Source organism: Paramisgurnus dabryanus, chromosome 24, assembly GCF_030506205.2.
Source record: "Paramisgurnus dabryanus chromosome 24, PD_genome_1.1, whole genome shotgun sequence".
NCBI classification, from domain to species: Eukaryota; Metazoa; Chordata; class Actinopteri; order Cypriniformes; family Cobitidae; genus Paramisgurnus; species Paramisgurnus dabryanus.
Window position 1 is genome coordinate 22,770,421 of NC_133360.1, and position 13,754 is coordinate 22,784,174.

General features: G+C 36.0%; 2 protein-coding genes across 3 annotated transcripts; one reads left to right on the forward strand and one right to left on the reverse strand.

Moving 5' to 3' along the window:
- The first annotated feature begins 236 nt into the window (after nucleotides 1–236).
- sirt7 (sirtuin 7) lies at nucleotides 237–8,624 on the forward strand. Its single transcript, XM_065259498.1, has 10 exons — nucleotides 237–382; nucleotides 762–899; nucleotides 991–1,095; nucleotides 2,415–2,485; nucleotides 2,598–2,670; nucleotides 2,750–2,848; nucleotides 3,240–3,476; nucleotides 4,048–4,128; nucleotides 7,867–7,973; nucleotides 8,217–8,624. Exons 1-10 carry the CDS (start codon nucleotides 266–268, stop codon nucleotides 8,416–8,418), a joined length of 1,230 nt encoding a protein of 409 aa, XP_065115570.1. The 5' UTR covers nucleotides 237–265; the 3' UTR covers nucleotides 8,419–8,624.
- A 468-nt stretch (nucleotides 8,625–9,092) lies between these two features.
- Nucleotides 9,093–13,497, reverse strand: rbbp9 (retinoblastoma binding protein 9). Of its 2 annotated transcripts, none has more exons than XM_065259499.2 (5): nucleotides 13,315–13,497; nucleotides 13,130–13,172; nucleotides 12,941–13,046; nucleotides 11,694–11,779; nucleotides 9,093–11,098 (listed from the first exon to the last, which is right to left on the reverse strand). In XM_065259499.2, exons 1-5 carry the CDS (start codon nucleotides 13,408–13,410, stop codon nucleotides 10,875–10,877), a joined length of 555 nt encoding a protein of 184 aa, XP_065115571.1. In that variant the 5' UTR covers nucleotides 13,411–13,497; the 3' UTR covers nucleotides 9,093–10,874. The 2 variants fall into 2 exon arrangements, with proteins under 2 accessions (XP_065115571.1, XP_065115572.1); XM_065259500.2 differs by having other exon boundaries at nucleotides 13,336–13,487.
- Nucleotides 13,498–13,754: the final 257 nt, after the last annotated feature.

The window sequence follows — 13,754 nt, forward strand, 5'->3', positions numbered from 1 at the left end:
AACAAACCAAACCGTTTGAAAATCGGTAGAAAATAAATTAAGCAAGTTATGGTAATTTACGTACCTGCACCATTAAAACTCAAGGCGACGAGTGAGCGAGCTGCCTGTGGTAAAATGGCCGCCAGCAGCGCGTCGAGACGTTTAGCCTTTATACATAATGAACACTCCACCTCAGTAGGTGGCGGTAGTGCACCATAAGCTGGTTTGCCAACCGCCATAAAAATACAGAAGAAGAAGAAGAAGAAGAGCAACAACAGGAACAGCAATGTCCAGAATGGAAGCAAACAACACGGACATGGGATTTTCTGCTCGTGCGACGAGAAAAGCGCAAGAAAAAGCAAAAATAATCCAGCGAGAGACACAAAAAGAGACATTTAAAACGGTTCGTACGTTAACATTTTACTAATCTAGTTAACTTAACATAACAACAGCATCGTGAAATCCTTAGTGCAGGATGCGAATGCACTGCAGCTGGATAGAGAAGCAATTATAGTTTTCGCTAAATGAATTAGTCTCTGTACTATATTTAACTTGTCGTGATGCGTTATCTGTCTGACAGTCACCAATCGCATCTGTGTAAATGGAGAAAACAAGTTAATTTTTAATCAAAAATCTTTTTTTGTATTTATATTGTGGTTTTTGTTGTAAGAACATGCTGCTGTGTTAAAGATCCAAATTTTTTCAGGAGAAAACCCCTGTGAAATAACAAATGTTTGATTACAAGTAAAAACATGTGTGTTTGGATGATATCTGTGTTAAAGATCTCCAGGATCCTGCAGAAGTGTGAAGGCGAGCGGTCACAAGAGGAGCGTTCACTTCTTCACGCTCATCAGGACGTTGTACAGGACCTCAACACAAGGCAGACGCGCAGACACCTGCTGAAGAGAAAGCAAGAAGAGGTACATATGCATACAGACATGAAGATCATATAAATATTTCATCATAAAGGTCCTAAAAAAGACTGTATTAATGTCTTTCTGATGGTCTTAGGTGTTTGATGATGCGGAAAACTTGAAGACTAAAGTAAAGCAGCTGGTGAAAGCAATGCAGCAGGCCAAGCATGTTGTCATTTACACTGGAGCAGGAATCAGCACCGTATGTCAAAAATCTCTGTTGTCCTGTGCTATATAGCCATAAAAAGATCTTTTTCCAGCTTTCGACTGAAATACACTTTTTATGTTTGCTTTAAAGGATTACTTCATTTTCTTAAAAAAAATCCAGATAATTTACTCACTACCATGTCATCCAAAATGTTGATGTCTTTCTTTGTTCAGTCGAGAAGAAATTATGTTTTTTGAGGAAAACATTCCAGGATTTTTCTCATTTTAAATGGACTTTAATGGACCCCAACACTTTACAGTAATAAAAATGACATATCACCCCTTTCACACTAATTTAAAGGATTAGTCCATTTTCTTAAAAAAAATCCAGATTATTTACTCACCACCATGTCATCCAAAATGTTGATGTCTTTCTTTGTTCAGTCGAGAAGAAATTATGTTTTTTGATGAAAACATTCCAGGATTTTTCTCATTTTAATGGACTTTAATGGACCCCAACACTTCACCGTTTTAATGCAGTTTAAAATTGCAGTTTCAAAGGACTCTAAACGATCTCAAATGAGGCATAAGGGTCTTATCTAGCGAAACGACTATCATTTATGGCAGGAAAAATAAAAACTATGCACTTTAAACCACAACTTTCGCCTTCCTCCGGTCCTGTGACGCGTCAGCGCGACCTTGGGTAATACGCAATCAGATCAAGAGGTCACAAATAACGTATCGAAACTACGCCCCAGTGTTTACAAGTTTGGATAAAGAGGACCGTTCAGACGTTGTATGTTGATTGATACTAATTAATGTCTTTGTGTCAGTTTTTTGTTTAAAATGGACCGCAAATGTGCGTTTCACATATGTAACATGTGACCTTTCCATGTCATTACGCAATTAAGTGAGGCTCATCAAACAGCCGGAGGAAGAAGAGAAGTTGTGGATTAAAAGTGAATTTTTTTATTTTTCCTTCCAAAAATGACAATCGTTTTGCTAGATAAGACCCTTATGCCTCGTTTAGGATCGTTTAGAGTCCTTTGAAACTGCAATTTTAAACTGCATTAAAACAGTTAAGTGTTGGGGTCCATTAAAATGAGAAAAATCCTGGAATGTTTTTGTCAAAAAACATAATTTCTTCTCGACTGAACAAAGAAAGACATCAACATTTTGGATGACATGGTGGTGAGTAAATAATCTGGATTTTTTTAAGAAAATGGACTAATCCTTTAAATTAGTGTGAAAGGAATCATATGTCATATTTTTATTAAAAAAGAAACTATAATATTGAATATCTTGACATTTTTGTGTTTTGTTGTTGCTTTATTAAGTTCACTGACTGTCATAATGCGTTATATTTTTCTTCAGGCCGCCTCTATCCCAGATTATCGGGGTCCCAATGGTGTGTGGACACAGCTGCAGAAGGGTCGATCTTTCAGGTAAAGGCTCCAGTATGTTTAAAAACAATACTAATTCGGTTCATTTTAATCTGGAATCTATGTTTTTATTTTTTTTTGTTGCAATGTGCTAATATTTGTCTGGATCTGTCAGTACGTCAGACCTCAGTCGTGCCGAGCCCACGCTTACACACATGTGCATCTGGATGTTACACAAAGTTAAGATGGTGAGTGATGTCACACGATTGATGTTAAATGTTTGTGTGAATTTTACTAGTATAGGAGTAAAAGTTTGAATCGTTGCAGGTTCAGCACATAGTCTCGCAGAACTGTGATGGTCTTCACCTACGCAGTGGGATGCCTAGAAACAGTCTGTCTGAACTACACGGCAACATGTTCATTGAGGTCTGTGAAAGAGATTTGTTACATTTAAATTGGCCACAAAGTGATTTAAATATGAGTAGTTTGTCATTTCATGTGACACCCTCGCTTTTAAAGGGGACATATCATGAAAATCTGACTTTAAGTGCAATAATTTGGTCCTAGATCAACTCAGTAACTTAGTTTTGGTAAACCATTCTCTGCAAGCATGTGAAAAATGATGTGATTGAAATTTGGCTCCCCCTGTGATGTCAGAAGGGGATAATACCGCCCCTTAATCTGCACTATCCAATCACGACACTTGCATTTAATGCAGAGATCAGCTCATTTGCGTTTTAAATGTGATCTCCAACAGAAAGCATTTATAATAGTTACAAATTTTTTTGATTGTGAAACATTTATGTGTATTTCACAGGTTTGTGTTTCCTGTTCTCCGATGCGGGAGTTTATTCGATTGTTTGATGTGACGGAGCGAACAGGTCTGCACAGACATGAGACCGGACGTCGATGTCCACACTGCGGAGCGGAGCTCAGGGATACAATAGTGCATTTCGGTGAACGTGGCACCCTCGAGCAACCTCTTAACTGGAAGGGAGCAGCAGAGTCTGCACAACAGGCTGACCTGATCCTCTGTTTGGGCTCCAGTTTAAAGGTGGCCATTTAAAACAGTGTGTGCTAATCTAGACCATATTTGATAAGCCCGGTCATGAGTGTGGTATGGCATGAAACATGGTGACAAAAGGCACCGGTTAGCAGGGGTTTTTTTTAACAGAAGAATGGGCTACGTGCACACTTTTCGTGTCAGCCAGCTTCACATCCTTCGCATGTAGTGTTAATAGCAACTGTACGTTTCAGTCTATATCCAAAATGTATAATTGTGGATGTAGCTAAAATGTATAATATATTTATTTTATTTTTGTGGAAGATCCCTATCGCCAGTTCAGCAGTGTAACTTAATGTAACATTAGTATAGTCATGGTCTGTTTATGTCAGTTGTCACAATTTTTTTTCACTCTCAGTTACAAACAACAGTTTGCTAATATTTAAATGTTTTCTTACTAGACAGCTCAATATTGTTGCGTTGCCACTTGTTAAAGGAAAACACCACAATTTTTCAATATTTTAATGTTTTTTCCTTAATTTAGACAAATAAATACATACCTATCTTTTTTTAATGCGTACACTTAATCTAAATCAGACTTTTATGAATTGTTTCTTTGCAGGTTTTAAAGAAATATTCCTGCTTGTGGTGCATGAACAGACCAGCCAATAAGAGACCACAGCTGTATATTGTAAATCTGCAGGTAATATTTGAATATTTAAACTGCCCATAACCAGTGGCCTGTTGCATGAAGCAAATTGAACAAACTCTGAGTTGCAGAGTACGTTTTGAGTTGACAAAACCTGATTAATACAAGCCGGGTTCATCCATCTCATGACGCTAGTTATCAATTTAGGTGTAAACCCTGAGTTTATAATTATATATCATGTGTTTGCACATGATAGGCTGATGTTTTTTTAGTGAACAGCCAATAGTTTTTAACACGGGAAAGTAGGTGTGTGTATTTCTTCATTGAAGAAAGTAATATGCGCTTATATGAGGAGTTTATAATAACCCAGATAGCAAAAAATATCCGCAGGACTTCTTTTTGCCCCCAGCCATAAGCTGTCGGCTATAGCGGCTGCCGCCGGCGGTCCGCCGTCAGACCTGTTTGCGATTACGCCCTTATGACGCTTACTGCCTCCAGAGCACCGCCGGTGGTCCGCCGACTCATTGCTATCTGGGAAGCATATGCACACTGTAGAAAGCAACATTGTTTGCTTTTAAATAAGTTGATCAAGGTGTTACTAGTGATGGTCGTTTTCGAAGCACTGCTTCATGAGGCTTCGAAACATTTACGAATCTTTTGTTTCGAATCAGTCGTTCGGAGCTTGTTTCAAACTGGCCAAAGTCACGTGATTTTAGCAAACAAGGCTTCATTACGTCATAACTGTTTCGAAACGTTTCGAAAATCCGATGGTTCACCACTAGGGGGAGTTGATCACATGACCAGTGTCTAATAAGTTTAGGTGAACTCGGGTCAGTTTTATTATTAAAGTTCATAAAACATTTATCCTTCTGACTCATAACACAGCCATGTTGTCTACTTTTTGTTTATAGACAGATTTAATGACAAAAATTTGCATAATTAAAGGGATAGTTCGGATATTAAACCAATGATTTACTCACCCCCAAGCTGTCCGAGTTGCATATGTCCATCGTTTTTCAGACAAACACATTTTCGGATATTTTATCAAATGTTTTAGATCTTTCAGTTGATTAAATGTAATGTTACGGGGTCCAGCCATAGCCCACGACCTTCAAGTCCAAAAAAAGTGCGTCCATCCTTCACAAATTAAATCCAAACGGCTCCAGGATGATAAACAAAGGTCTTCTGAGGGTAATCCGTGCGGTGTTGTTGTAGAAATATCCAATTTAAAACTTTATTAACGTAAATAAAAACCTTCCGGTAGCGCCGCCATCTTAGACTCCTCTGTATTCAGGAGAGAGTATTAGCGTAGTGTACGCACTTTTCTTAGTGACGTATGACAAATTCGGAGGGCGGGGGCACAGAGCAGCAGCAGAGTAGCCTCCGTAGGCTGCGTAAGCTCTCATCCTGAATGCGGACGCGACTAAGATGGCGGCGCTACCGGAAGGTATTTATTTTCGTTTATAAAGTTTTAAATAAGGATATTTCTACAACAACACCACACGGATTACCCTCAGAAGACCTTTGTTTATCATCCTGGAGCCGTTTGAATTTAATTTGTGAAGGATGGACGCACTTTTTTTGGACTTGAAGGTCGTGGACTATGGGTGGACCCCGTAACATTACATTTAATCAACTTAACGATCTAAAACATTTTCTTAAATATCCGAAAATGTGTTTGTCTGAAAAACGATGGACATATGCAACTCGGACAGCTTGGGGGTGAGTAAATCATGGGTTTAATATCATTTTTGGCCGAACTATCCCTTTAAAAGGGTAGTTAGTTTTATTCGTTTGCCCTAAATAAAACTAAAAACACATAATACACTTTTAACTATGTCTTAATTAAGTTAAATAATTTTTTTAACATATTTTAATAAAAATCTTGCTATTATTTTGTAAAAAAAAAGTGTAAAATGTGTGGACCGATCTGCTTTTACACTGTTTTGACCAGTAGGGGTCGCCAGCGTGTGTGGGTTTCGAACTGAATCAATTTTCGAAGCAATTGGTTCAATTGATTCGAAGTAGGGATGCACCGAAATGAAAATTCTTGGCCGAAACCGAAAATGAGGAAACCAAGGCCGAAAAACCGAAACCGAAACACCGAAATAAATTATTATGCCAATTATTAGTACAAATGCATTTATGGCTATCACTGTGTACTACCTTTACTAGGGGTGTGTGACAGATCACAGAACTCACGGTTCAGATCACATTACAGTTTTTGAGGCACGGATCGGATTATTTTTCAGATCAGCAAAAAGGGGGTGGGGAAAATCTAATAACAAATAAAGAAATTACAAACATTTATAAAAAAGAACAAAGCTGCACATTAATAAGGGCTAACATTAGCATTAGGTACAGAATTCGAATTAAATGAGTCATAACACTGTCTTTAATGTATAAATTAAATATATTATTATTTTTAGAGCTATTTGTCTCTTTGTTAGACTTAAGTAATTGAGGTGTCTCTTTAAATAAGCAGAGACTGGTTTATGACTGTAATCTATACATACACTTAAGACATAAACAAATGTTTTTATTAGAAAAAGAATACTTTGGAGATAATTTTGTTTATATGTGCCCTGTCAATAACAGAAAGATTTTACGTTCGCTTGTTTGCGTCTCACTAGTGTGTGCACTATTGAGGGCACTGAAACGCGCGCGCACACAGAGAACGAAGGCGAATCCCAAACAGCGCAGCATAAAAACGTTACGTTGTTTTTCATTGCTTTATTCTGCACATGTATGTTAATGGACTATACAGTATGAGACACATTTGCGTGACTCTCTCTAAAGTTTACACATCAAGAGTTCTGATCTTTGAAGGGCGTACTCACTGTGATGATCACGTCTGGACCGGACACAACCGCATGTGCCTCTGTGCGTACTTTAGCGCCTTTTTGCGGTTAAATACATCCACGCCGCATACATGTTGCTTCAGACAAGCACATGCAGGGCGCGGTTTCTGTTTGCGTCATCACAACATTTCGGCCGTATGTTTCGGTGATAAAAGTCTTTCGGCCGAAAGCCGAAAATGCTCTTTTGGGCTATTTTCGGCCGAAAATTTTCGGTGGCCGAATATTCGCTGCATCCCTAATTCGAAGCTTCGAAAAGCTGTGTTTCTCCCATCACTAGGTGTTACAGTTTATTTTTATCCTCTTACAATGAGGATAAAACTGATTGAAAAGTCATAACCAACATATTTCATGTAATAAATATTAATAAAACAGATATTTGTAAAAAATAATACAGTGGATGAATAATGACATCAAAGATAATATAGAGTCAAAGATAAAATTGAAAATGATAATAAAAAACTTTATTTTAAAACAATACTGTAATAATATGCAACCCGAAACAAAAGATGTTGCCAAGCAGATTTAAATGAAATGCATTATTTTTTAAACATCATTAAAAATGTTGGGTAATTGCAATGTTGTCTTTATTTTCCTTGTGTGCATGTTAAAATAAAATGTATGATTATGCCTTTCAGGCCATATTGCCCTTCTTGTTAAGTGTCATGCTTCAGAATTATGTCACCATTCTCCATAGCTGAATGGTCCGGTTTTTCGATTTTTTTACCCAGAATAAAACCTGCTCCAGAGGTTAGCCGTGTAGCATAAGTTACCATGGTGATGAACACCGCTTTAAACCAATCCACTTTGTAAGCCCGACTGAATAACCACTGAAACCAGCTTCATGCAACAGGCCATTGTTGATTCAACCAGTTAAAAACATTTTTTAGAGTAGCATTTAATGACTTAATAGTCTTTTCTTTATTAATCTTAGTGGACACCGAAAGATAACCTGGCTACTTTAAAAATCCATGGGAAGTGTGACACTGTAATGCGTCTTCTCATGGAGGAACTGGGCTTGGAAATTCCAGTCTACAACAGGCAAGAAATCCTTTAAATCATGGATTATATTTTAAATGATCATTAGTCAATATTTGCTCATTCCATAATTGACATACAATGGCAGTTCAAAGTGACCAGGATCTGAATGTCGTCTGCGGCTACCTGGTTTATTCAGTTATGTAATTGGCCAAAGAAAAGTTGCCCGCTCTATTTTAGGATGGTTTAAATGTTGTGTTAACCAGGACTGCAACCATTTGTCTTTTGTTTATTCATAAATAACAGATCACAAGATCCTATATTCAGCCTGGCTACACCGCTCAGTACAGAAGAGAAGGACAGTCATACTCGTAAAGAGATAGCGCCCCCTTCTGCTCTGGAGGACACTTCACAAGACCCACAGGTCCAAGCAGAAGCCACACCGATGCAAGGGGGCTGGTTTGGAAGAGGTTACACCAAAGCAAGAAGGAAAAAGAAAGCCATATAGTTTCTCTGATAGAGAAGACATGTTATGCCTAATGTGTCGCAGCTGCTTAAATGGCCATTTTGGGTTGAGATAGGAGATCTTAAATAGATAAAGAGATTTGTTTGCAAGTAGGTTTTTTGTTGTTGTTTTTTTAAAGGAAAACACCACCCTTTTTCAATAGTTTATTAAGTTCATCCCTCAAGTTAGATGAATTAATACATACCTATCTTTTTTCAATGCGTGCACTTAATCATTGTACAGCACCTCGTGAATGTGTTAGCATTTAGCCTAGCCCCATTCATTCCTTAGGATCCAAACAGGGACGAATTTAGAAGGCACCAAACACTTCCATGTTTTCCCTATTTAAAGACTGTTACATGAGTAGTTACACAAGTACGTATGGTGACACACAATAAAACGTGGCGATTTTTTTTTAAGGGCACGTTTTATTTTGTGCCACCATACTTACTCGTGTAACTACTCATGTAACAGTCTTTAAATAGGGAAAACATGGAAGTGTTTGGTGGCTTCTAAATTCATCCCTGTTTGGATCCTAAGGAATTAATGGGGCTAGGCTAAATGCTAACACTTTCACAAAGCGCTGTGCAAAGATGAAGTGCACACATTGAAAAAAGATAGGTATGTATTAATTCATCTAAGTTGAGGTAAGAACATAGTAAAATGTTGAAAAACGGTGGTGTTTTCCTTTAAATGGTTTATATTGTTTCACTATGCGCACTTTAACTTAACTCAGGTTTTACAGTAAGCAATACAGGACTCTTGTGGCAGTCATTATAATGTATGTACAATTTATGCAGCATATTTGAAGACTTCTGATGTTATATTTTAGTGTCTATGACGAAGGAGGTCTGACATACATCAAACATGTTAAATGGACTACGTTTCTGACACACCTGTGGTACTTTTTGGGTTAATGAAATAATATCAGATCAGTAAATAGTGTTTTAATGAAATGTTACATTTACTTTAAAATAGAGCCATTATTACTGGATTAAAAAATAATTGCTTTTAAAAGAATTTTGTTATAATCCACTGAAAAAAAAGGTGTCACTCACAATTAAAATTTCAATAATAGTACAGGGCATTTTCCTACACAGGATTTAAGCTTAGTCCCAGACTAAATAGCATTTTTAAGATGTCTTTACTTAAAGCAACACTATGTAGTTTCCATGTAAAAATGACTTACAGCTCCCCCATGTGGTTGAAAAGCGCAACAGTGCCTGGTATCAGACACTCTTCTGCAGGCAGGGGAGGGGCGGGGCTGTGTTTCCTACCCTGCACCTCTACTTTCAGAGTGTGCTTGTAGCAGCTAGGAGGTTGCTCAGGTTGCAGCAACAGTACAATTTGTCCAGTTAAAAGTTGTTCTATCACTGAAATAATTTTAGAGACATTATTTAAAGGTAAAAAAACTACATAGTGTTGCTTTAAAAAACAGCTTGCACTCACATATGTGACCCTGTTTATGAAACCAATATCAAATTAAAATAAAGATTATCAAAATTTGGTTTCAACGATCAATTTTATGATTTTAATCTTTGACGTGATCTTACTCAATATATTAAAGATATTAAGGTTATATTTTCACGTTATTTGCATTTTCGTGTGGACGAAAGGTCGAACTGCTTAAAAAAAGTCACGGTTATAAAATTACCAGTGTCTGTGTGGACAAGGCCTAAACCATGTCTGGGAAAACTGCCCATAAATGTTTATATTGATCTTGAACTATTGGTGCTATCCGCTTTTTAAGATTGACGTCATGGGGAATCACAGAAAAAACATGTTATACATTCGTATCATAATGTAAAACTGCCAAACCCCCCCCATTTCTAATTTATACCCCCATTACAAAATCCGAGACAACCAGACATGCCTCATGGACGTGGATTGTATATGAATTATTAATATATTGCTTGTCTGTGAGACTGCAGTGTAAACTTTATTTATGTAAACTTGAGTTTATACATTTTTTGCTTAACTATGTGATATGAATAAATAGTGCTCATAAGCGGCTGCTTAAATGGTGTTCTCTATTTAAATGAGGGGAGGCTTTGACCTGGTTGAGTTTTTACGTCAAGTAGATAACTGATTAAAATTTAAGTACTGTAACTTTTGTCTAAATGTGCTTCACGTGGATTTATTGCTGCAATTTGAAAAACAAACTGAGACAGATGTATGTTAGCACAGATATGGTAAATGGTAGTCTTAAACAGTAGCTAAGTAGGCTACCATCTACTTGTATATCTTTGATTTAGTATTGATGGTTGGTCCAGGTTACATGTTTGTTGTTCTACATACTACTACCTTGAGGATGATAAAAGATGACTATTCTCCATTAATGCCATGTCTTCAGATGCTTAAAGATACAAAATCACTTGGCCCCTAAAGAATGAAGTAATTTTGCAAAGCATGTGCATAACATTCAGGATAAAGAGGCAGTGTAGTCTTGTTCCAGCGCTTTAGCCGTTAGTTTTGAGCGTTTTTACAGCACCAATAAGCTCTGGGAAGGTTGTGTTTTGGAAATGTCCACGATCAACATATTTATGTAAATCGGTCTTTAGTCCATTAGCCACTTCCTGTTGCTCTTCCCATGGCAGGAAGGGGTCATCTGTGGATCCAAACTGAAGGATGTATTTTACATTTGATCTGATTTTTTCCCACTCCCATGGCCGGTTGAAATATCCTAAGAGTGACGAGAGAAGTTTGTATGTGTCAGCAGTCAATCAACAATCACAATATTTATACTGCAAAAAAGGATTTTCTTACATGGTATTTTTGTCTTGTTTTCAGTAGAAATATATAAAAAAATCTTTAATCAATATGTATTTTCTTGATGAGCAAATTACCTAAGAAAATAAGTATAGTTTTTAGACAAAACATGTCAAATTTAAGTGAATTTGTGCTTAAAACAAGCTAAAAAAATCTGCCAATGGAATAATAATTTTTCTTGAATAAAAAAAATTCAGCAAAAAATGTCTTATTCCAATGGCAGATTTTTTTAGTTTGTTTTAAGCAACAATTCAATAAAATTTTACATGTTTTGTCTAAAAACTATACTTATTTTCTTAGGTCATTTGCTCATCAAGAAAATACATCTTGATTTAAGAATTTTTTGATATTTCTACTGAAAACAAGACAAAATACTAAGTAAGAAAGGTATTTTTTGCAGTGCATTTAAAAAAAAATGAAGCTCGCAGATAAGTAATTAAAAAAAAAATCTACAATATTCCAAATAATTTCAGTTTTCACTTCAACTTCATTTTGACTTTAAAACTTACCACTCTCACGCTCATTCTCATCTCCTAAATCTGATGTGTACGCACCCACCAGAATAAGAGCAAATACTTTGTGTGTTTCTGCATACCTAAATGAACAGAAAACACATTTCACTTACTTATTAGGGATGAATAACTATTAATCCATAGCAGAATAAAAGTTTTTGTTTATATCATATATATATATATATATATATATATATATATATATATGTATATATGTATATATGTGTGTGTGTGTGTGTGTGTGTGTGTATGTGAACTGTGTATAATAACGTCGGGGTGTACATACATTTGTATATTTATGTATAATTTATATTATATTTAAATATTTTTTTTCTTGAAATTCTGTGTGTGTGTGTGTGTGTGTGTGTGTGTGTGTGTGTGTGCATGCATGTATAATTTTAATAAAAAATACATATACATATTTATATATAATATAAATTATACATAAATATACAAATTTCTTGAATATATACATGCATATATACACAAAATATACATAAACATAATTATTAAACACAGTTCACAAACATATATGATTTAAACAAAAACTTTTATTCTGCTATAGATTAATCACGATTAATCGTTATGCAAACCTATTACTTAAACATTTTAATTTGTTAGTAAATGTTTAATTCGTTTAAAATAACAACAACAAAACAATATATAAGAAAACGGACACTTGTGCAAATGTACAGGTACGTTTTGTGTAGCTAAAAATAATAAAATAATGAAAGTCCAATAACAGGTAATAATAACAATAACTATGTAAAATACTACTGCAAAAAAATTCAAACTGATGAAAAATTTAAATTTCAAGATAAATATGCACATGTGGAATGAAATGGTTGAAATGTTAGCCTAAAATAAGGTGACCAGATTTTTAAAATACAAACCAGGGACAATTTCTAGTTCAATGGTCATTGAAATCGAATTTGTTGTCATCTATGTATTTTTATTGTTTTCGTCTTTTTATTGTTGTGTGTTTCTAATTCAATTAATTCATGTAAATCTAATTGTTTGTTTTATCTTTTTACAATGCATTGACCAAGTAATTATCAGTGTAGCTCGCAGCCCCCTCTGCTGGTCAAAATAATCATTACATGATTGGTCCGTTCAGGTACTCCGCAGGCTAAAGGGCTCTTATTGTTTTTCGGGCTTTTTCATTGTGTTTGCTGGTTGTTTATGGGACAGAACACCCAAAAACGGACTGGTCACCTCAAGGGGAGCAAGTACAAGATCATTACCTCATGGCTGCAGCAGCTCCTGAACTGTGTCCAATAATAACAGTCTCATCATCACATTTCAGCTCCTTCTCCATGAACGGAAGCCAGATGCTCTCTCTCGCGGTGACTGTCAGGAGGAATCAGACATTATAAACAATACTTAAGTTAAAACCTCATCATATCAAGTCATGCAAGTTGTGATTAAGTTACCAGGATCCGGCATGTTCTTCAAAACACAGGACATATCTGAAATCTGTAGAGATAATTAAACATATATTAGCTGTTTATTATTATTATTTCATGTTTTGAGGAAACTGGATGAAATTATCCTGCTCGATCCGGGTTGTCTTTAGAATATCTTAAATGCATGACTTCCGTTGCATTCATATTAATACCTCGTTTATTCGTTTCTTTACCCAGCCGTACCAGTTACAGTGCTCCACGTTCCCAGCGCCATTCCCGGGCAGGATTACAGCTCTCTTCAGAGCCATTTATGCGTCCAAATCAACTTTTCACGCAAATTCACATGGCCAACAAAACAGAGAAGTGACGAACAGTTCACAGTTCGCATAATACTGTGCTTTGCTGCAGAACAGCGCCACCTGTCGCCAGTCCGCCAGATTCCTCTTAGGAAAAGCTATAGAATTAAACGAGACTAAAACTTAAATTATATTTAGGACTACAACATTATAGACACCCCACTATTTTGTTTAAGTTAACAATGGTAATTTACATTTAATAGCCTTATTACAAATTCTTAATGTATTATAATTGTCCTGTTTTACATGTACACATTTGCACTGCAAAAAATGATTAGATATTTTTATATTTTTAT